At 39.2% G+C, this 24,414-nt stretch overlaps 1 protein-coding gene across 5 annotated transcripts in view; it reads right to left on the bottom strand.

Annotated features, from left to right (window-relative positions):
• NCKAP1 (NCK associated protein 1) overlaps positions 1–24,414 on the bottom strand; it is a 105,093-nt gene that overhangs the window by 51,839 nt on the left and 28,840 nt on the right. For all 5 annotated transcript variants that reach the window (XM_054043347.1, XM_054043348.1, XM_054043349.1 and 2 more), the window contains 11 exons: positions 21,577–21,719; positions 21,400–21,490; positions 19,360–19,497; positions 18,310–18,358; positions 16,562–16,718; positions 14,657–14,713; positions 10,177–10,273; positions 9,896–10,002; positions 6,209–6,341; positions 1,708–1,789; positions 431–489 (listed from right to left, as the gene is read on the bottom strand). In XM_054043347.1, coding sequence (XP_053899322.1) covers positions 431–489; positions 1,708–1,789; positions 6,209–6,341; positions 9,896–10,002; positions 10,177–10,273; positions 14,657–14,713; positions 16,562–16,718; positions 18,310–18,358; positions 19,360–19,497; positions 21,400–21,490; positions 21,577–21,719 — 1,113 coding nt within the window. The remainder of the gene's footprint in view (positions 1–430; positions 490–1,707; positions 1,790–6,208; positions 6,342–9,895; positions 10,003–10,176; positions 10,274–14,656; positions 14,714–16,561; positions 16,719–18,309; positions 18,359–19,359; positions 19,498–21,399; positions 21,491–21,576; positions 21,720–24,414) is intronic.

Below are 24,414 nucleotides of genomic sequence, written 5' to 3'. Positions count from 1 at the left end.
AAAGGCTTATTCCATTTGTGAAGCACTGTGTAATATAATTTGATGTAAAGCAACAGTTTTATCAGAAATACATTGTATTTTCTCACACTATAAAAAAAGTCTATAAATTCCTTTGGTTGAATCAAGTACCAGTGTACTGTGTGGTGTATTCAGGTGTCAGTGTACTGTGTTGTGTTCAGTATATTTGATTTCTAAACAGTATTAACTGTATTAGGTATTTACAAAGACATACACAGAAAATATAAAAAGAATAAAAATAAAATGTGAATGGATTATCTACTTAAATTTTATTTTGTATCAGTATATTAAGTTGTCCTCCTTTGAATATCCGTCACTCATTTGCAAGATAAACACAGTTAAATAGGCAATAATTTAAAAACAAATTATTCCTTACAACATACCTGCAAATGTACACACATTTAAAACTTACCTGCAATCTAAACCAATCTAATCTCATTCCTCTGAAGTCGAACACCTCCCCATCTTCAACTGCATCAGAAAAAAATACAGACTATAAAATAAAATCTTTAAAGAGTAAATATGAACACAAAAATTCAATCACATTTTTCTAAGGACCATTTTAATAACAGGGCTCTTAATGATCACTTTATTTCGGAGAATAAGGTTAGATTTGGTTTGATAATTTACTAAAAATTATTCCAACCCAGCATATATGATCGTGGGAATAAAATTACCTTTGAGTGGATAAAGCATTTATCTGTATGAGTTATGAATAACACTCACTTTAAATGAAAAAGTGGAACTACTACAAGAAAAACCATGACAGTTTTGTCAAAGCTGCAGCTACAAAGGCTTGCGTGTCTAACCTAAGCCTGGTAAATGTATTGTAAGGACCACACATCTGCTTTGCAGACCTCTTCCTCACAGCCTAACAGGTGAAGTTGCCCCTCAAGGAATGGACTCTGGTCCCCTCAGAGTAAGAAAAGCGGTAATACAATACACTGTTATCCTAGATTGTGTGCACTGACAATGGTAACTAAAGATTAAACTGAAGGAGTCCCTTAGGTTAATAACATGCCTATCAGAAATTGAATTTATTGTAGTCTAGTTTGACATACGACTACATGAAATTTGACATACCACCACATGACATTGCCCTGACATGCCCACTGGGCAATAAAGATGATGTTCTGCCTACTGTGCATTTTACAGAGAAGACAAAGTAATTTTTAATACTTTCAATGCTCTATTATCCCACCATTTTTCTTCCTCCTCTTTCACTTAAATCACTTTGATGCTATGTTGCGGCATTCCAAATTCTGTTCACTGAAATCAGTGGAACACCATGACATAATGTATGTACAGCAGCAATGAAAGTGCATTTTGCCTGATATAAGTGTTTCACTCATGCTTAAAATTCCAGGTACACTCTTTCCTATTTACAGATGTGTCAGCAACAGCAATGTGAAACTTACTTGAATACTAATTTCTGAAAATCAGAGAGCAGGATTCCTTCCAGTAAATTTCCCTTTGCTGAATGTGCACTGATGTATCAAGCAGATGGGGTTATACAAGACAACAGGAAGCAAACAGGAGGAAGCATAATGGAGAGAAGCAGCCACCGTACAGAATGGGATTAAGAGAAAATATCTCTGATCCTAAAACACCAGAAAGCCTGAGCTTCCAGGTAATAGAGACTGAGCTTCAGTTGACTTTTGCTTGAGCTCTTCATCTGAACAGACTTACCTTGTTTCACACTCAGGGAAGTCATAGTGTTTACAAAGGAGGACATGATGATTGACTCATCTTCAGGGCACACTGAAAGATTCTAAAACAACAATGGAAACACATCAATTGCTTCACAGAAACAATATCAAGAATAATCAAATCCACAAATTTAGTAAACGCAGAGTGGTTTTTTTAAAACTTATTTTTAAACAGTTAACTTTAAGAACAAGAAAACAATATCTTTAGAGGCAGCCTTCATTTAGGAGACTGGTGCAAGTGGTTCTGGAACCAGTAAACTTTTCCAAGCTGTCCTCAGACAGTGATGAGAAAAAAATATTACAATCCCTATGTAGCTGTAAATGGATTTAATGCTTTAGTAAACAGTGCACTGTTATGAGCATTCTAGATAAAGCCTCCACACTCTCCAGCCTAGTCATTCATGCAATAGTCACTACACATTTTTCTGTTCCTAGTATTTTGCTGATCTAGATGGCCACCTGACCTCTGCATGCAAAAGTTAGACCATGCAAGCTGCAAGACAGACTATTAAACACATGATCACACTAGCTCACCATCTTGCTTCCTATTAAATCCCACTTCAACTATGATTTCCACATCTAACAGTTCATGAACCGACAGTTATATATGATTTATACCAGTAGTTTTCAACCTGGGGGTCCACAAACTACATCTAAGATTTCCAAAGGGGTTCACACCTCCATTTGAAATTTTGTAGGAGTCCGGAAACAAAAAAGGTAAAAAAACCACTGATTTATACCATTTGGAAGATGAGATATGAAGTTTTCAGACAATATAAAAAAAGTATTGTTTCACAGAGATAGCAGTTGTTGTAAACACTAAGACCATACTGCAATAGAAGACTACTAAACCACAACAGTAATTTTATAGGATTCTGATTATGGTCAATATTCTTGGGTTTTCCCCCAGACCTGGAGTTTCAGAAGATACTGGATCTCACCACTTAATCACTTCAACCTATCCCTGTGTTTCTGGTATTGATCAAGGACTAAAAGTAGTTAGCCCCAGGACTCAACCCACTATTATGATCATTTCCTCATTTCATGGTTCATCTTAATGTACATTTGTATAAGGAGCTCAAATGTCATTTACTGCATCTAGGAAATAATCTCTCAGGGGTCACTGATGCCAAATTCAGAAAAAATTAATTTATACTATCACTCTGGAGCATGTAGATGAGAAGAAATAAGAGTACAACTTTTACAGTTATAACTTTTCCAGATAATAGATAAGGATGATCTGATGACAGGTGGAACATATATAAGCAGCAAAAAGCAGGTATTTAATTGCTAGAAGCAAATAAATCATTCCAAATCAGTAACTCCAAGTATTCACTTAGTTTTAAACACAATATATAAAAAATTAAAATGTAAACAACTGTGGAGAGTTATTTTCATTGTTTTACAGTATTAAGGTTTAATAATTAAAAGAGAATTTACAACACATTCAACCTAATTATAAATCTACAATCTAATTAAATAAGAAATGAATGCACTCATGTGGACGGAAGGACAGATTAGCAAAATGTGAGCTCCATCTACTGGTCACACAAGAGTATAGTCTAAATACAGTAGATCACCATTCCATACCTTTGTCATCCTCTAGGTGAAGAAAATAATTTGGCTAATATTGTATTAATCATACTAATTTCCAATTTCTTTGAGCTTTAAAAACAAAACAATTTTCACACGATATCAATTTTATTCCTGGCAAGTTATTTTCTATAAACTCAAAACTTGTCTGCTTTGCCTTTTGCTTTGGAAATATCATTTGCTGAATATTATCAGCATATTTAATACTATCCAAAAGAGACAGGGTCCTGGCCTTCAAGAATCACATAGTGAAGTCTGATTCTGAGTTCTGTTGCTTAGTCTCCCCATGCCCTTGGCAACGATGAGTGAAAGTCACTTTTCAAATATAAACACACACTATAATATATATAGTCAGCAGCTTCTTTGATCTGAGAGTTTTGAGCCATCCATGCTCTACCACTCTGGTTTGCAGGCATGGACACTGGTATTTTAGGTATAGCTACTCTGACAAAATAAATGGAATTTTCTTGTGATATCTCTGCATTCTCTACCCTACTGGTTTGTCCTTACAGGCAAGAGATATGATACTAGTGAAGAACCTCATCTCCAGTCAGTTACATATACTTTGACAAACTCCTTTTGAACAGATGCGAGAACTTGAGGCACCTGCCTTGAAGCACTGAACCTCTTTGTTTCTACCCTTTCAGGAGCTAGTGAAGACAGGGACTTGACTTGGAAGATGATGTGCCCAGGTGCTATGATATCAAATGTGGAGAAACCTTCAACCTAACGGGCTGAGCACTATCACATCCAGTGGGGATGAGAAACAGATCTCTCTGAGATAGTAAGGCATTATCAGCATCTTGGAACACACATTTATACCCAGATTGGCCAGGCTTCTTATCTATGAAACCGTGCGAGGTGTATGTAAAAGTCCTTCTCTATGAAAAAGCAAAGATATCCATGGATACCAATGTTATCTCCATACTACAGGGTTGTCTCTCGTGTTAAAAAAAACAACAGCAACTTAGTAGGTAGAGGTATTGCAAAAAGATCCATATATTGAAGGTGGCCCCAACCAACCCCCTGGAGATGGGAAGGAATCAGTGAAGTTTGTGAGCATATTCTCCTTTGCGGTCAGAAAATTCTTTTGAGACATCTGCAGTTCCACACCTAAAATTTCCCAACACAGAAGACAAAATGTCTCTCCTTGCTCTCTGAAGTAGAACATTGGTATGACACTCAGAACCCACTGAAGTCAATCGGAGATTTGCTGTTGATATAGACGGGGCCAGGATTTGAACTGTAACCGCATTTTAGAATATTGGATATGTTAGTGTGCAAAGAACATACAAGATCCTTTTGGGGAACGGTTTTGTGAAGAGGGATTACTAGAGAAACTAAGTGACATAAAGAAGAACAGGAGTACTTGTGGCACCTTAGAGACTAACAAATTTATTAGAGCATAAGCTTTCGTGGACTACAGCCCACTTCTTCGGATGCATAAGAAGTGGGCTGTAGTCCACGAAAGCTTATGCTCTAATAAATTTGTTAGTCTCTAAGGTGCCACAAGTACTCCTGTTCTTCTTTTTGCAGATACAGACTAACACGGCTGTTACTCTGAAATAAGTGACATAAGCGCTGAATCCCTCTGCATGTGCTTTCCACTTCATAATGAGTGCTTCCATATTTACAACAACTGTGAAGCCCTTTCCCCCTGCTGTAAATGACCCTCAAGCTAATACAAAAGCATAACATCAGGCCCTTGCTCAAAAAAAACCAACCACCACACACACCTCTCACTAATCCTAATCATCTCATCTCTTTTGTGAGGGGAAGAGGAATAGAGAAGATTGTGGCAAAGCAACTTCTGACAATACCTACAGTCCTCAGATTTCCTTCACATTGGCCAATCTAGTGGTAGGCATGTGAGTGAGATTCCACCAGCATAATTTGCAAGCTTCTTGCTGATAATGGACAAGAACCAAGAGTCCACAAAGATTTTATTATATCTGTCAACTGTCTTTGATATTGCTGATCATAAAATGTTGCTGTCGTAGTTATGGTACCTATCGGTGGATGGATGGATTCAGGCTTACAAGGAATGCCAGAGGGCTCCAGTCAGTTAGTCTCTCCCTCCTATTCAGCATGTCTGTGAAGTAGTATGGGCCAAGGTGTCTCCATTATGCTGATAAACTACATCTTATGACTACTCTCAGGGCAGCAATTGAGGGCACTGTTCTGCTTCCCAGAGATCTTATAAAGAAGAAATATCACAAAAGAAAAAAAGACTATCACAATCTAATCAAAGGCAACTTAGTGCTACTAGAGGCATCAAGCCTTATTGCTCTATGTGGACAAATAAATATATATAAACATTTTCAAGTGAGATCAGAAGCAATAAGGCACAAAAGAATATTATTCCTGAGGAAAACAGTCAAGGGAACTGTTGAGAAATGCTGAAAATACAGCTGAAAAACCTAAAGTATTTGCGTAGTCTAGATCCCGTCAGTTCCTTTTTCACACTGATAGAAGCAGGAATGTACTATGCACTGGTGAGGTGGTTCAACAGTTTTACAACTCTGAAGCTATAGGCGTTCTTGCCAGACAGTTGGTGAAAGAACACAGCCAGGAATCTTAACCTATTTCAGTTTGTACCTTTAGGTGAATATAGATTTTTTTTTTCAACAAATGCAACAGATAATTAAAAAAATTTTTTTACATTAACAAGGTAATCAAAGTCCAATCTTTATAGCACAAAGCTGAACCATGAACTAAATTTGGTTTGTTTTATTTTGCAATATTTATTATTTAAACAGCTCAAATGCAGCGAAGTTTTATACAAAGTGAGATGCATTTCTAAATACCACATCAGAGACAACAGCTAAACAAGCTCTTTGGCAAACCTGCACATGTTTATAAAAACAAATGAACAAACAACCTCTCACCTGCACAAGTTCATTTAAGACCACAGCATCAAAACCTGAGAGATACTGCACATAATATCTCTGCATCACTGGTCCATATTTTCGCACATGAGCTCTGAGCTCTTCCATGTAGAATATCAGTTCAGCTATGTGCCTTAGGAAGCAAAAAAAGGAAAAGTTTACAAATACAAAAACATACCCCTCTTGAAAGAGGTTAAGATAGAGCCCTTTCCACTAGAAACACTTGTTTATAAAGGATTTAGAATAGTTTATTGGCTTTAAGCTTTCACTGTTTTCTTCTAAAAAACTTTACTAGAGTCTTTCAGTGAGCAGGGGAAACCAAGAAACTATTGGTCTCACCTTGTAGATCTGAGTTTCTGTAAGGAGGGACACCAAGAGGCCAAAGGGTAAAAAACATGAAGCTCTGGCCCCAAAGGAATGCTTTTAGATCAAACTCTATTCTCCAAAGAAGCCCTCCCTCTCCCACCAGCACCCAATTGAAATGTTTCTATCATCTATAATCAAATTGATTAATTCTGTGAAATATAACTTAAACAATACACCTCTACCCCAATATAACGCAACCCGATATAACACGAATTCGGATATAACATGGTAAAGCAGTGCTCCAGGAGGGCAGGGCTGCGCACTCCGGTGGATCAAAGCAAGTTCGATATAATGCAGTTTCACCTAAAACGAGGTAAGATTTTTTGGCTCCCGAGGACAGCGTTATATCGAGGTAGAGGTGTAATTACAATGGTGAGGCTTTCATACTGGAAGTTCTCCCTACTAAAAAATAAATCCGTTTACAAGATAAGATAAAAGTTTCCTTATCTGCTGGATGCTCACTAGTCTGGAAACAGGCTATGCCTAGCTAGTATGCCTAGCACGCGTGATACTATACAAAGAACTAGGGAGCAGCACCATCTTGAGGCCTGTCTACACTTGAAACACTACAACAGCACAGTCGCAGCACTGCAGATGCAGCACTGTAGCGCTTCAGTATAGACTCATTACAGCGACGGGAGGGGTTCTCCCATGAGCGTAGTTAATTCACCTCCCCAAAAGGCAGTAGGTAAGTCAATGGAAAAATTCTTCTGTCAACCTAGCACTGGAAAATTAGATCTTATCCGTCACTCAACGTTCCCCAAGTGATGGACCTGGATAGACTTAATTTTTTAGCACAGACCTGGCCTTAGACCTAGCCTGCACAACTCGTAAAGCGGCGAGGGTCATATTACTCCAAAGAAAACAGCTGAGGGCCAACCCCCCCCCGGCCAAACCCCCGCCCCGTCACCCAGCCCCCCTCCCCCCCGAAACACACCCCCTTCCCCCCCCAATGCCGCCTGCCCTGCGGAAACAAACCCTTCTTCTCCAGCGCCGCCCCACCGAAACAGCAGTATTGAACCTCAGTAATATGCTATAGCGGGCCCTTAAGGTAGTATAATTAAGGTAAAAGAAAAATGTCTTTTTGCTAGAAATAGAATAAGATCTTCCCCCCACTTTGTAATCAATTGCCCTGTTGACTGAATGAGGTAGGCATGGAAGGCAGGCACCTCCAGACAGCTGCAACCCTTGGAGAGGGGATGGGAGCCAGATCAGATCAGTATAACAGGTCAGCCACCAATTCGCCGCTCGCCTCCTCAGCGCCCGCCCCCCCACCGGCGGCTCACCTGCCCCCTCCCCCACTGCTCGTCCGCTTGCCTCCTCCTCAGCCCCCCCCCCCCGGCTCGCCTACTCACTCCCCACCCGCTCACCTACTCAGCCCCCCTCCCTCACCCGCCGCTTGCCTACTCACCCCCCACAGGCCGCACAGTGAGCCCACGCGGGCCACATGTTGTGCAGACCTGCCTTAGACTATGGCTCCCAGTATTGTCTGAAAACCGTATCTGTTAATGTGCTAAACATCCACTTAATAATTTCAAATGAAGCTGTGAACTGATTGCCAGGTAGTTACTTGGTAGATTTAATCCACAGAGATTTTCTGTTCTACCCAAAAGGCAGTGATTGTTCTGGTGGAAGGTGTCTGGACACCCAAAAGGAGCTTAGTATATTTCTTTAATACATATGAAGAGCCACTCTGCTAGGATATGAAGGCCTCCCCTCACACTTGGAGCTACCGAATAGAACAAAAACTCTGACCTGCAGAAGCCAGACGGCGAAGTAACTAGAATTTTAAGGTCCTAGACTAGAATTTTAACTAGACTAAATCTAGGTTATGGCACATGTGAGTAAGATAAACACAAGCTATGTTAATTGTAATTTTTCTGGTTCTAGGAAACCTACTGTCCAGCCTTTAAATAAAGTTAGGGATTATCCAACAGCCACCTTATTGAGGGAGCATTAGGAAACTCCCCACACTCCTTTCTAAGGTAACGATCACTATGAATGGTTACCTAAAACACATAAATGGACACAAAGATTTGAGAAAAGGAACTTGAGTCCATTCAGCACTGTATTTAATCTCCGTACAAGAATTACCCAGCAAGGGCTTTATGACAGGCCTCAGACCTGCATAGTGAAGGGTGACACACACAGTGGCTAACATTCACAGAAGGGCCTCTGATGGCTCCTCAAACACTGAGTGCAAAGGGTTTTTGCATACCACAGATAGCACAGGATTAAGTTGTACACACCAAGGTAATTTCTCCTAAGTAAGGTAATAAAATTAAGGTGGATACCCTTCTTGGTATTGGCATTGAAGAGATCAGACAGCCAATATTGTTAGGAGTTTTCTTTTCATAAACCAATCCTTTACATGTAGTTTTTCTAGTATTACACAGAGTCAGCATATAAAATTTGTTGAAGGAAAAATATTAGGATTAATAGCTAATGGGTGCCAGCATGGTGTTATTAGGATCAGATTTTGTCCAGTTTTTTCTCTCTCTCAAAACCTATGGAATCAAGTGAATGGGATGTATCAGCTGACTCTCCCCAGTGGATGGAGAATAGATCACCGGTTGAATCACAGTTTTCTATTCCAATTGTAGAGCACAGAAAGATTCACAGTTAGCTTGCTCTACTGATAGCAGACCTTCAAGGAACTTAACATTCAGTTTTTACTCTCATGGGAGAAGAGATTCACGGTGTAGCTAGTCCACTTGAAGACTGAGAGAAGTTCCTGGATTGGCTACTAAAGAGAGCTGGCGCTGTTCCCCCACAGTCCACCAGAATCATTTCTTTATCCAGGTCTCCCCGCTGCCACCTCGCTTGTTTATATATGGCACTTTGTACAACTGGATTAGGGCTATCTGATTTAACACTAGTCACTTGAACTTATCCATCGGATTGGGGTATTAGGAATTTTACAATGCAAGATAAGTTTAAAACTAATTTATATCTATATAATTTTCTGTTACATTGCTTCAACAAAAAGTATAAGCAGCTGGTTTACACAAACCAAGGTTAGTCAAAATTTTTCCACCTGAACTGTTTCCAAGATAAATTGGGGTTTTGACTAAATTTTTCATGAAAAGTGTCAGCTTTCTGCACAAAGTTTTAAGTTATCATCAAAAAGTTCCAGTTTTCGGCTAAAATTTCAGATTTTAGTATTTCAATGAAAAGTTGAAATTTCCACTTTTCTGAACAGCCCTAATTCACGCATACACCCACAATGATTCCTGCACAGGTCATCTTACATTCAAATATATTTTCCCTGTTAATTCTGCATAAAGATTTAAAGTACCACACTAAATATTGTTAACCTACTTATCTATGAAGTCATCTGCACTCTTTTTAGGCATGTTATCTGCATGACGAAGAAGCCAAATAATTTCATCACGAGCAAAGGATAATGCCATAAATACAAAAAGTGCCTGGAAAAGAAAAAATATGAATTAGTTCCCAAAATAAACACCTTATATGTATAGATTTTACCTTTTTTTAAAGTAGCATTTTTTCCAAGACATGTTAAAAATTAGCTTACTGTAAGAAGTTTGAAAGAAAATGTAATAGACTACATACCCATCAAAAATAACTACTGCAATTACCTTGGGACCTAACAAGCCTGGCTGATCGGACAGGACAGTAGCTAGTTCTTTTAGTGCAGACCGTAAAAACTTGCGTCTTTCTCTATGCATTGATCCACTGTATTAAAAAAAACAAAGATTGAAATTCATTAATCATCAATATGTACTCTGAGTCACTATAAAAATGGGTTGGGGAAAGATTTTTATTTTTAAATTAAGTGTCTTGGTCTTAATATTTACAGTTCATATTTCACCAACTTCAAAGAAAATTCAGTAATTGGAAGAACACAGGTCAGACTAAAAATTTCACCTCCATTACTAACACTTGAAATCACTAATAAGTTTAATAATCTACTCTTCACAACTCACTTTTCAATTTGTATTTCACTTAGGTTTCTAGCTAGTTACTTTGAGTTCTCATGCATTAAGCATAACAATGCTACATTGTGGAGATTTCAAAAAATGCTGGGGGAATGCATAAATTAAAAAAATTGTCCCTTGAAAATTTGAACATTTATTTTTGTTAAATAAACCTAAATTTGGGGTATAAACTACCTGACATGGTTTCCTTGATGATGTATTATTTATAAAGTCTTACACCTCCCCTGAATTTTGTGCTTAATGGAAAAGTAGCGGGAAATTATTTTCAGGTATTTTGGGTCTAAAATGGAAAAAAAGTTGAGTTTTTAGAAGTCTAATTCGCCATTAAAAGTCAAACCTGTAGATGGCTATTAGGGTAACCGGTGTACAGGTCTTAAGTATGATATGCTCCTATGTATCTGGATGGCCGTGGGGAACATCAAATTTTGGCAAACCCAGGGTTCAGATAAATGGAAATGTTATTTTGAGGTAGATTTTAGCTGCAGACTGGGAGGCAGAAAAGGTCAAAGCACAGCTAGGAGTGGAAGGCTCAAAGAATCACTTGGGGTGCTGCTTTACTCAATTGGCTTCTGTTGTTGCCCTTCTGGGCTATGAGCCAATGGCAGCACCCTGTCCCTCCCCCAACACGTACCCCACACCTGTTCTGTGACTGTCTGGGTCCTCAGGCTGCCTCTGACCATCTGTGGCTGGACATGGACCCACAGAGACCCCCATCCGCTCTGTTCTTAGGAGGGGTGCCCTTGGTTGTAGGGTTTCGTGGAGTATTCCTCAAAGAGGAGGAGGGTATAAAATAAGACCTATACATTACCTCTCCTTCTCTACTCACAGAAGCAAGACTGTTTGAAAGACAAAGAACCAACATTGAGCTGGGGGGGGGGGGGGGAGGGGGAGTGGTCCTAACTGGAAGGCTTTCCGGTTAGTATGGACTGCTGAAAGTTTTGGGTGAGAGAAATCCTTTTGCTTTCAATTATTATTTAGATTAGTAAAGTTTAGGAAATAGCCCGCGCGTTTATCTTTTGTAACCAATTTGACTTTTATTCCTTTACTACTTAACACTTAAAATCTCTCTCTAGTTAATAAACTTCTTCTATTCTTTTATCTAAATTAGTGTGTTTTGATTTAAGGGTTTGGAGAATCTCTACTTGGGTTAAAAAGGCTAGTGCATAATCATTCCCTTTAATGAAATGATGGACTTTTAATGAGCTTACTCTGTTCGGGGGTAGAGGGGTACTGAGCAGTGCAAGACACACATTCCTGGCGTGCAAGACTGGGGTATTTGCGGATGTTGCCTTGTTCATGAGTAGCTGGGAGAACATTGATGTAACTCTGCTAGAAGTGACTTTCCATGCTAAGGACTGTGTGCGAGCAGAGCCTTGAGAGGCTGCTTGTCACTAGCAAAGCAGTGTAAAAGGCACTCGGGGCTACAGTGGTTCAACAGGCCGAATTGTACCCTGGGGAATGTCACAGCAGTACCAGGGCAAATGCCTTACAGAAGTCTAAGTATATTACCTTATCAACCAAACTTGAAATCTCTTTTTAAAAGAAAAATCAAGTTAGTTTGACAGGATATATTTTCTGTATGTCCAAGCTGACTGACATTTATTATATTACCCTCTTAATTATTTATTAATCAGCTCCTGTATCAGCCACTCCATTATCTTGCCTGGGATCAATGTCAGGCTGACAGGCATACAATTACAGAGGTCATCCCATTTACTCTTTTTAAATATTGGCACAATATTGCTTTCTTCTAGTCTTCTGAAACATCCCCAGTTCTCCAAGACTTAATGAAAATCAACATTAACGGTCCAGCGAGCTCCTCAGACAGCCTTTAAAAAAAAAAAAAAAAAAAAAAAAAAAAAAAAAAACCAACAACTACTGGATGCAAGTTGCCTAGACCAGCTGATGCTACTTTAGAAGATGCTGTTTAACAATCTCCTAAGATACTAGTGAAATGGAAAGAGTTATATGATGATACTACCTCCCCCCCCAAATACAGAACAGAAATATTTAACATGTGTTTTTTGTAGTATTAGTAATAATTTTACCATTTCTATCTAGTAATGGACCAATACTATTGTTAGGATTATTTTTGTTCCTAATATACTTAAAAAAAAAATTCCTTTTTGTCCTTAACTCAACTGGTCACAGATTGCTCCTTGTGTTCCTTTGCTTCTCTTATCAATTTTCTAAGTTCTTACAGTCTGATTTATATTCATTACTATCAGCTTCACCTTTCATCTGTGTGTGTATCTCTCTCTCTCTCTCTCACACACACACACACGTTTTATAGCTGCCTTCATTTCTGCTCTAAACCACTTTTTTTAACCAATATGGCTTTCCTCCTGAATTCTGGCTTTTTGGACATCTACGAAAGTGTTCTTAAAAATTCCTAATTCCTTCAGGCAGAGCTATGCAGTGCAAACAGGTTGGGGTGCACTGGAGAGCTGGGGGAGGGGATGAAGGATGATTGGGATACCAGAAGGTTATGATGCACTAGCTGAGTGGGAGGCTGGGGTGCACTGGCACAGATGGGGGGCAGAGGGTTGAGGTGCACTGTTAATATGGGGGGGTGCAAAAGATAGGTGCACTAGCTGTGGAGTGCAGGAAGGTAGGAGTGCAATGACAGCTGGAGGGTACAGGAAGATGGGGTACCCTGGCCAAGCTAGGGGGTGCTGTACCTGTCTCCCAACACCCCAGCCTCTCTCACCTCCACTACCATCGAACCACATTTATTTGCCTCTCCATATGACCTCAACGCCACTCTCCCCATATTCCCCCACACCTCTACCCTCCTAACACCTCTCTGCTCCCAGGAAGCATTCAGGTATAATATTTCCCCCAAATACTTTGCTTATATTCCCCCCAAAACAAAACTGCCACCCACGACTCACAAATTACAGTAACTCGAAGCCAAATCCTTTTGTCTCAGGTGGGGGCTTGTGATTAATTTATCTTTAGATGTGTTAACTAAAGGGTGAGATCACAGCAACCAAGAGGTCTGTGATTCATCCAGTCATTAGTATCTCTCTCTTTTTAACAGTACAAGGCACCTGATGCTTTTGGGGGGAGAGGGACGGAGGGGAGCTGTAACTCTGGAACCCCTCAGTCAAATAACCCCAAATTTGAATTACTAACACTATCATGAGCCACCATGAGGCACTTCAAATTTCACAGCAATCTGAGTAGCCATTTGGATTTTAGAGCACTTACAAAGTTGAATTTAAAACATAAAATTGTGGGAATGGAAACCCTTTTGCTATTTTTTGGCATTGGTGTGTGTTACAAAAAATATAAATTTTCTTAAATACAATTTTCTATTTGGGTCCCCCAAATATAGAATGGGTGTCATGCACTACCTTGGGTAAAACATTACAGATTGACACTATTTAGACCCACATCACATCTCCAGCGCTAGCCCCCCCCCCCCCAATTTAAATGGCTAATAGTTTCCAGGAATTATATCTTCAGAACTCCTGGCTCAAATGGCTCCAAATGTGGATCACAAATTTTACCTTGCACCTCCTGAGGTACACCACATTTCTCAGAAATCCACTAAACATGTCAGTTTTAAAGGACTTAGAAAGGTCCATCTTTGAACACGTCATGACACAACCTTAACTATAGTGGTGTTCCTGTGCCACTGTTAATTGTTTACACAGCTACAACTATTCAAAAATTAAAACTTCACGTTCCATGTTTTATTTACAATAGTTTTACTCTTGAAGAAGCTTGATGAAATAGTGAATACAAATATATTTTGATCTGCCTTAATATGAAGGTGAAAAACTCAATTCTCATGACTGATTCTGAATTTAGGAAAATTTCATGCACAAAAATGTCAATTCAAAGACTTAGTTCAAATAAGGGTTTGGTTTGTTTGTTTTTAAAACAGCAGTACACAAGAAGATACCTCTCTCAAGCAGGAAAAAGAAAACAAAGCCAAGAACAATAAGCTTAGTACGACAGGATAGCTCAGTATAAAGTTCCATTTAAATGCACTCATGATATAAAAAAATTCCAGTTAACGTTGTTGTTGGTTTTAAGCTTTTTGCAAAAGTAAGCAGTACTCAAGTCTAAAAAAATCACAGTATGCTGTGGTTTTATATAAGATACTTACGCATGTGATACAGCGGCTTCTTTGCACTCTCTTATGTCATTAATCCGTTTATTGTAGCTGCGAGAGAAATAACAGTGAAATGTCAACAAGTATTGGTAACAGCCTTAGCAAGAGCTAGGGCCCTATACTTTCTGTAGTTCCACAGCAAAAGGAATTTGCCTTTAGCGAACAGCCCATGGATAAGGACTACCTTGCTCTGGGGTTAATGAGATGAGCCACTGGACAGTAACAGGAAACACCCATCCTTGATTGAGATCTCAGTTTCCTGTGTTTTTACATATTTTATATTTATATTTTTAGCCTTGATTTGACAGACCTTTAAAAATCATTAAAATGTATTGCGATGCTTCCTTCCTCACTGTGAAATACTGAATTTCAATATTTTAGTGGTTGATCTTACAAAAATTGTTGCAGATAGCTGTAGCTTTCAAATAAGTAAGATTCCTCTTCCTCTACCCCTTCCCCACACTCCACCACCAGAATCTCTCCCATTTATTAATACGGAGAGGGCACGGTGATCATGACCCTCTGACACCTTTTGAAACCCCACAGAATGCAGTTACATTAACTCTTGCTGCTTGACAGATCAGCTGCCAAATCATTTCTGAATTGACATGAAAATAAAGAAGGCAATACTCAGAATAAGAATCCTTCAGTTCATGCACTGAAAAGAATCAGACTATGGTTTAAGCTAAGGCTATGGCTACACTACAGAGCTTACAGCAGCACCAATGCTAGTGCAGATGCTCTAAGCAAACGAGAGAGCTCTCCTGTGGACTTACTCCTATAAGCATCAGTAGCTATATCGTGGGCAGCTTTCCCACCACCGACATAGCACTGTCCACGCCAGCACCTCGGTCAGTGCAACATACATCACTAAGGGGGGGTGGCATATTCACACTTCTGAGTAACATAGCTTATACCTGAGCTGTAGCGTAGACTAAACGTTGCAAATACACCTCTACCCCGATATAACGCGACCCAGTATAACACGAATTCGGGTATAACGCGGTAAAGCAGCGCTCGGGGGGGGGGGCACTGCAGGCTCCAGCGGATCAAAGCAAGTTTGATATAACGCGGTTTCACCTATAACACGGCAAGATTTTTTGGCTCCCGAGGACAGTGTTATATCGGGGTAGAGATGTACTGAAAATCGGCATGCAGAACTTTCATCTAACAGGTAGATGCATAATTTTCTAACCAACTGTTCAAGCAATGGTACATTTAAACAAAATCCCTGGAACACACTTTGCAGTTTTGATCCAGCTCTCTAGAGATATATGTACAAGGACTAAAAGCAATCAACAAACAAGTGCTCAATTTAGGAACTAAAGCACAGCTGGGGGACAGGGGGGGTGGGGGTGGGGAAGAGGCTTGTTTTGTTTTTGCTTTTCTAATACCTCTGAAAGATGAGTAGCTATGGCAAAAAACGTATGGAACAAATTATCAAATATCAAAAATATCAAAGTGTATATATAATATGTTTTCAATAAGTGCCAATTTTTTATACAAAATATCTCTACATTTCATTGTATTCTCAGTACTATTAACATGATCTTAAGATACATGTAACATTCTAAACAATGAGGGATTAGAAAAATACATTCTGAAAAAAAGGAAAATGTTTCTATTTCAAGACCTTCCAACCATGTCCAAGTCATGAAAACTTACAAGTTCTGACATAAAAATGTGTTACTCTTTTACCCTAATGGTGATAATGAAAAGCCATGAGAATTTAACCTCCTACTTCCCCTCCAACAGTATTTCCATATTCTAAAACCATTAATCAAAGCTGTTATATAATTCTCATGCTGAAACTGCACAGGGCTAGAATAACAATTTCTAACTCCATTATCAGCAGTGAAGACAGTTTGCTAACACAATACATTCATGAAAATACCATACCCTCTTATGTTCACAAACAAGTCTTCTGCAGCTTTGTGAATATGGAAAACTTCATCTCGAAATAGAGACAGGCAAGAACTGCTTTGAAGAGCGAGTTTCCAAAGGTTCAAAGCTGTAGCATCACTATTCAGGATTCCATGGCACAAAATAAACCCAACTTCAAAAGAAAATTCAAGAGGGATGTAAAAATATCACAGAGCAGAAATACAAAGACAACATGAGAACCTGAACTACTGAATGGACTACTGTGGCCAACTGCCAAACCAATGGTTTTTAATATACTGATTTCATGTACAGTTGTATATGTGACACGGTCTACCCAGTTGCCAGCTCAGGACAGGGTTGCAGGCTAATTCACGCATATGCTAAAAGAAATAAAAGGAGTGTCAAAAGGTATTGTAGTGTAATCAGGCCAATTCACTTGTGTAACTAGTTTAGTTCAAAAGAAATGCTAATGGTATTGTCTTCACTTATCTATACCCTGTTGATTGCTATATGTGTACCCATGTAACTAATTAACCGTACATCAAAAGTGTGTGTTAGTGTTAAAATGAAAATGTACTTAATGTGTAAACTTCATGCAAACTAATGAAGGATTGTTGTTTGCTATTACTAACATTTCCATATATGTATAACCCTGTAACTAAAATTACTCTTCAGAGAAACCTTGTGAAATGTTAATGAAGGACTTAATGGCTGTAACAGGAAACACTAATTCCAAAGCAAGGAGCCAGTCAGTGAGTAAAAACACTTGTGAGAGTGTTATCTGAGGAAAGAAAATACAAATACTGATTCAGAGGAATGATTCTTCATCTCTGGATTCTAACAGAGTAGAATATCTGGACAAGAAGACAAAGATCCCCAGAGTTATTCTGGGTAACCCTAAAAGACTTTTGGGAAACTAGCAGATTACTACATCTCTGCTATCATTTTGTATTTACAAACTTTGTCTCACCTGTTAATGTATTTTGCCTGCTTTAAACTACCAATAACTCTTTTCTTTTCTTAGCTAATAAATCTTAAATTAGTTTACTAGAGAACTGGCTGCCAGCATTGTCTTTGATGTGGCATCCAGAGTACCAAACTGATCTGGGGTAAGTGATTGATCCTTTGGGATTGGAAGTAACCTGATGTGATGTGATTTTTAGTTTATGTGACCATAAAGTGATCACTATGTGATCACTAAGTCCAGTTTGTCTGGGTGGCAAGATGAGCAGGAGAGCTTAAGGGGACTATCTGTGACTCCACGGTAAGACTGATATAGAGCTCAAGGAGTTCACGTTTGTTGCTGGTTTGGCGAAATCTAATTATAAAATATACCACCAGTTTGGGGTATCAGGCCTGTTTTCTGACAGTCTGACCTGAGACTGGCACTCTCAGTTGTGAGCCACTCTAGATAGCGTGACAGTATATGCACCTTATTTTCTAGTACAGCAATGAATAACCAAAATGTCATTGGTATGAATTAATTAATGGCACTAAATTATCACTAATAAGCATAACTCAAAAACAAATGTACAGTCACAAAAAATCTGAAACTCAAAATTCAAATGTAATATATACTATAAACTAATTTTTTAAATACAAACAAAAGCATGGTATATTGTATAAATAAAAGGATCTACAGGGTCTAGTCAAGCAACATTCTACAGAATACAACTGCTTTAATACAGCATTCTGAAAAGTTAACAGGCACTTTATAGAAGTAAAACAACTAAAAAGGCACAATCTCTTAAAGCTGTACTTACAAATAATCCATTTTTCCATTGCATCCAGAGAGAGGTATTCACATGGCATCTATTTGAAAGAATAATTTGTAATAAACTAATGATACATAGTAAAAAACAATTCTAATGAATACAATTCTAATGAACATAGCTTTTTACACAAAAGCAACAATTTAATAAGGTTTTTCCTCACAAAGCCTGTCAGGACATATTACCCTAATATCAAGAACAAAGAAGATTGCTTACGTTTTCTAAATTGCTTTTAACTTAGCTGATACTTAAGCATCAATATAGAAAGACTGAACTCTTTTCAGGTACAAAAAGCCTACTGAGTCTAAAATCAGCTTCTAATTCCTGGTAAGTGAGACATACACTTATTTATGTCTCCAGTCTCTTGAGCAAAATGATAAACAACTGTCAATTTTTTATAATCTCAAAAAAAACATTACAATTTAGGAAATTAAACAAAGCAATGCAGAACCTTTTATAAGAATATCTAACTAATTTCTAAGTTAAGATTTTCAACTGTGACTAGTAACTTTGGGTGACTATTTTTGAGTGACCAGCTTGACACCTAGAAGGGGGCTGATTTTTTTTTTTTTTAAACACACAAAGTGCTAAATGTGTATCCAAACACAGAGGCATCCAAAGTCATGGCTCACTTTTGAAAAAAATCTTGAGCCTGATGTCCTGTCTGTTTCCCTATCAACACCCTAAATACTATATAAAATTCTATCTCCTGCCCTCCCCACCCAATAAAATCCACACTATTTTTCTTCAAAGGATAATTACCAAGAACTGGGGATAGAGGTACGTGTTAAGACAAAGGATGTCTTACAATTAAATAGGTAATTAATTCCATTCTGCACTGCAGGTGTAAATACTCAAGTGTTACCAAAGTGATTATTGGTTCAAAAATGGCCCAGAAAAACTGAATTCTAGACAGTGAATTAAACAGTTAAATCCAATAATATGTAATCCTATATCAAATATATATACACAATTAAATTATTTCACAGAAAAACTCATTTAATACTACTGTATTACTCAAGGTAATGTAAAATGTCATACTGTGTCTGACTGTGCAGGATTAAGCATTGTACTCGGGGCACTGATGAGGCTCAATAGTTGTGCATTCCTCCACTGGTCAGCTGACAGATTTCTTCGGGGATAGACCATCTGGAGTGAAATTAGAGCATCTGAAAGGGACTAGGAAGTAATAAAAACAATATTTAGTTAGAAGAACTCTGCAAGACCAAATGCTTTGTTTAATTTAGCAAATATCCAAGATATGTACTTCATTTTATGTCTTCTTATACAATAATAATATCTAGACACGGTTGTTAGAAACTATTCTATTTCATTAGCACAGTATTCTGTTCTAATATCAGTCAGCCAAATAGTTGCTATTTTCAGCAGCTCGAACAGCTAATGACAATAGCAACCACCCCGAAATAGTTGCTATTTTCAGCAGCTTAAATAGCTAATGACTAACACTGGCATTCAAGCCTTGATGTAACCTTGCATAAAAACTAACTAATCTCTAACAATTTGGTACTTTACATCCATTCTTGCAATAATCATAATTGTCTACTAAAATATTTGAGGCTAAATACTACACTAAGCCTTGAATTAAACTAAAGCCTGTTGTTGCTCACATAGAAGAAACAAGATACTGTTTTTTTAATAATGGAAAACTAAAAAACTGTTTTAAAAATACAATAACTAGGGTAGATGACATTAAAATAAAATGAAAAGACAAGGGCAGATTTTTATTTTGTATATACAGACACCGTATATACTCGATCATAAGCCATTCGTTTATAAGGCGACCCTCTCCCCCCCTCCCCCCCGATGGATAAGTAAAAATGGAAAATTTTTATGATCCGTTCATAAGCTGACCCTATAATTCAGGGATCAACAAACTTTGACTCCTGGGCCAACAGGATAAGCCACTGGCAGGCCGAGATGGTTTGTTTACCTCGAGCGCTCGCAGGCACAGAGGTAAACCTAAGTAAATAAAGTGTCCCAGCACGCCAGGTGCTTACCCTGACGGGCCGGGACAGCAACTGGCGGGGAAATTTTTTTTTTTTGGGGGGGGGGGGGGGGGGAGGGGAATCTGGGGGTCCGGGGAGTAACCCCTGTGTCCACCTCCCACATGACCCCCCTAGCCCAGGACCCCCACACTCTTCCCATCCCATCCCTTCCCATCTTATCTGGGGAGAGTCAGGGGAGAATGTGTCTGGCCTGGCTGGAGCTGCTCCGGCAGGCTGGGCAGCGTGGCCGCAGCGTGCTCCGGCGGGCCAGGCCGGGTGGCCACAGCCTACTCTGGGGGGTGGGACCGAGCGGCATGGCTGCAGCCTGCCCGCCCCGGAGCTGCAGCTGCTCCGGCAGGTTGGGAGGAGAGCAGCGTGGCCCGAAGCGGAGAGACTCTGTCCCCGCCTCATCCCTTCTGGCTCTGCTGGCTGTGCTACCTCTCCTTGCCCCCTCTGTTGGGAGCAGGCCTGTGTCCCACCTCTCCCTCTCTATACCCGTTCATAAGCCGACTCCCTTCTTTAGTGCTTCTCTTTTTTACTAAAAAAATTCAGCTTATGAATGAGTATATACATTAATCCATGAGTGAACAAAAATGAAATTGGACGCATCAAGTTGTTCATTAGCTCACCTAAGCAGCCAGTTACACTTGTCCTGACAGCTAATTCTCCCCCATAGATTAAGGTCACTTTTTCCATCTCTTCTAAAAATTAATTATAAATTCTATAAAGTTGGGTCTTACTGTGAAGATGTCTGAAGGCAGCACATAGGGGTATTAAACCTGAATGGGGCCTCTAGGCTACCATACTGCAAATGAACAGTAAGTTGTATATCTATTACATAGTCAAAAAGCATAACTAGTTTTGGTTTAGTTTTTCTTCTGGGAGGTAGAGGGGTGGTTTGGCAAAATTTATAAATTATCTCTCTCTCTGTTCATATATCTGCTAAATCAACAATTTAATTCCGTAAAGATGATTTTTTTTTTAATATATTCTTATAACCTGTACATTTGCTTTCACAAATATGCTTCTTTCAACCAGCAATGACTATGAACCTGTGAAAACTATTCAAATATACCTTGCTGTGAGGTACAAATTCCTCCATCATCTTCTTTAAAGGATTCTCATAATCCACAATCATCTGTCCAAGACGTGGATATTCTCTATCACTAAAAAGCACAACAAATTTACCCCACTGTAGACAAAATCATGTAAAAAAATACTATTTTTTTAAAAATACACAATGGATTTTTACCTTGCTCCATGTGTCATTTCATGAGCATAATTGTACAATCCAATGATTGCCTTCCTTTCCTCAATTCGAGACAGCAGTATCATTAGTGTTGTATAGGTTATAATCAAATCTAGGTAGTTCTTTGTTAAATCAAAGTTTACAGTCTAGAGATAAAGTACAAATGGTTACAGGGTTTTTTTCCATTCTGAAGACCTTCAGTAGCAAAAATATTTACACACACATACACACACACACACACACACACAAATATATATATACACACACATTGGTGAAAAAACCTAAATCATACTCAAGTATTATTAGCAATTAATTTTTTATGCTTATTTTTCTTGAACACTTATGCACAAGCTTAATTCAAGCAATTAAATCAGTGGGACAACTCAAAATGCTTGAAGATAAGCATATACATCTTTGCAGCATCAGGGTGTTAGTGAATACCTGTTAAATGCTGTGTAAGGAATGAAAAAACCTAGAAAATAATTTTGCTCTGAAATTACAAATCAATCAAAATGTGCATGTGTTTTGTCTATAAACTTTATTGCATTTTAGAAGATGGCCTGCAAAGGACAAAAATTGGGCTTCTACTACCATTTTGATTCTTAATGACATATAAAGATCCCCTGAAGGGGTTCATCCGTGCTTCTTTGTTACATTATATATCCAAGTTTGCCAGTCCTAAAAGACTAATGACTATCGAACCAGTGAAATGACAACATTCTAAATGTCAAGAATGAAAGCCAAAATTAAGAACAGCCATACTGGGTCAGACCAACGGTCCATCTAGCCCATATCCTGTCTTCTGACAGCAATGAGTGCCAGAAGCTTCAGAGGGAATGAACAGAACACGCAATTTCACCTGACCCATCCCCCATTGTCCAGTCCCAGCTTCTGACAGCTAGTGGTTTAGGGACACCCAGAGTATGGGTGTGGGTCCCTGACCTAACAGCCATCAATGGACCTATCCTCAATTAACTTCTCATTCTTTTTTTAACCCAGTTATAATTTGAGAATTCACAACATGCCGTGGCAATGAGTTCCACAGGCTGACTTGTGCATTGTGTGAAGACGTACTTCCTCATGTTTGTTTTAAACCTGCTGCCTATTAATTTTATCAGGTGACTCCTAGTTCTTGTGTTATGTTAAGGGGTAAAATAACACTTCCCTATTCACTTTCTCCATACCATTCATGATTTTATAGGCCTTTATCATGTCCCCCCCCCTTAGTTGTCTCTTTTCCAAGCTGAACAGTCCCACTCTTTTTAATCCTTCCATACCCCTAATAATTTTTGCTGGCCTTTTCTGTACCTTTTCCAATTGTAATATATCTTTTTTGAGATGTGGCAACCAGAACGGCGCGCAGTATTCAAGGTGTGGGCGTACCATGGATTGATATAGTGACATTATGATATTTTTGTCTTATCTACCTTAATGGTTCCTAATATTCGGTTAGCTTTTTTGACCGCTGCTGCACATTGAGCAGACATTTACAGAAAACTATCCATGATAATGCCCAGATCTCTTTATTGAGTGATAACAGCTAATTTAGATGCCATCATTTTGTATATATAGTTGAGATTCTTTTTTCCAATGTGCATTATTTTGCACTGATCAACACTGAATATCATCTCCCATTTTGTTCCCCAGCCATCCAGTTGTGTGAGATCCCGTGGTAATTCTTCACAGTCAACTGTGGATTTAATTATCTTGAGTAATGTTGTATCATCTGGAAATTTTGCCATCTCACTATTCACCCTCTTTTCCATATTATTTACGAATATGTTGATCAGAACAGGTCCCAGTGCAGACTCTCAAGGGACCCTGCTATATACTGCTCACCACTGTGAAAACTGATCATGTATATTCCTACCCTTTGCTTCTTATCTTTTAATAAGTCACCGATCCATGAGAGGACATTCTTGCTCATTCCATGACTGCTTACTTTGCTTAAGAGCCTCTGGTGAGGGACTTTGTCAAAGCTTTCTGAAAGTCCAAGTAGACTATACTCACTGGATTACCCTTGTTCTCATGCTGGTTGACAACCTCAAATAATTCTAATTGATTGGTGAGGCAGAAGCCAAAAGGAAAAATTGAAAGGGAAATGGGTTTTCTTTTTTAGCTTTTTCTACACTGGAATTTTAGCCACTAGTGTAGCTGCACTGGTGTACAGTAACTCCTCACTTAAAAGTCGCCCCAGTTAACGTTGTTTCGTTGTTACATAGTTGATCAATTAGAGAACATGCTCGTTTAAAAGTTGTGCAGTGCTCCCTTATAACGTCGTTTGGCAGCCGCCTGCTTTGTTCACTGCTTGCAAGAAGAGCAGCCCATTGCAGCTAGCTGGTGGGGGCTTGGAACTAGGGTGGACCAGAAGCCCCGCTATCAGCTCCCTGTTCCCGGCAGCTGCCCAGCAGGCTATCAATCAGCAGTTCAGCTGTCACTTCCCCCACTGGCATGTGCTGCTCCTGGCCTCTGCCTTGAAGCTGCTCCCTGGAGCCTCCTGCTTGCTGTGCGGGGGGGAACGGAGAAGAGGGGGGCTAATGTCAGGGTATTCCTCCCCCCCCACTTACCCCTTCTTCCATAGAGTGACGGGGGGAAGGGGGGGGAAGGGGACACGACAGGGCTCAGGACCGAGGGAGCTTCCTGGCAGCGGCTGCCGCCTCAACTTGCTAATCTACTTAAAAAGGCAGTGTACTTAGAGTGGGGTCAGCGTACTTAAAGGGGCAATGCGCATCTCTCACACACAGGGTGTGTGTGTCTCTGTCTGCCATGCTGTCTCCCCTCCCACCATTCGTGCTGATTTGTAGAGCGTGAGGCTACATTAACAACGAGTTAACCCTTGAG

Source organism: Malaclemys terrapin, chromosome 11, assembly GCF_027887155.1.
Source record: "Malaclemys terrapin pileata isolate rMalTer1 chromosome 11, rMalTer1.hap1, whole genome shotgun sequence".
Taxonomy (NCBI): Eukaryota; Metazoa; Chordata; order Testudines; family Emydidae; genus Malaclemys; species Malaclemys terrapin.
The sequence above is the reverse complement of the archived record's forward strand: the minus strand, read 5'-3'. Positions and strand labels throughout refer to the sequence as shown.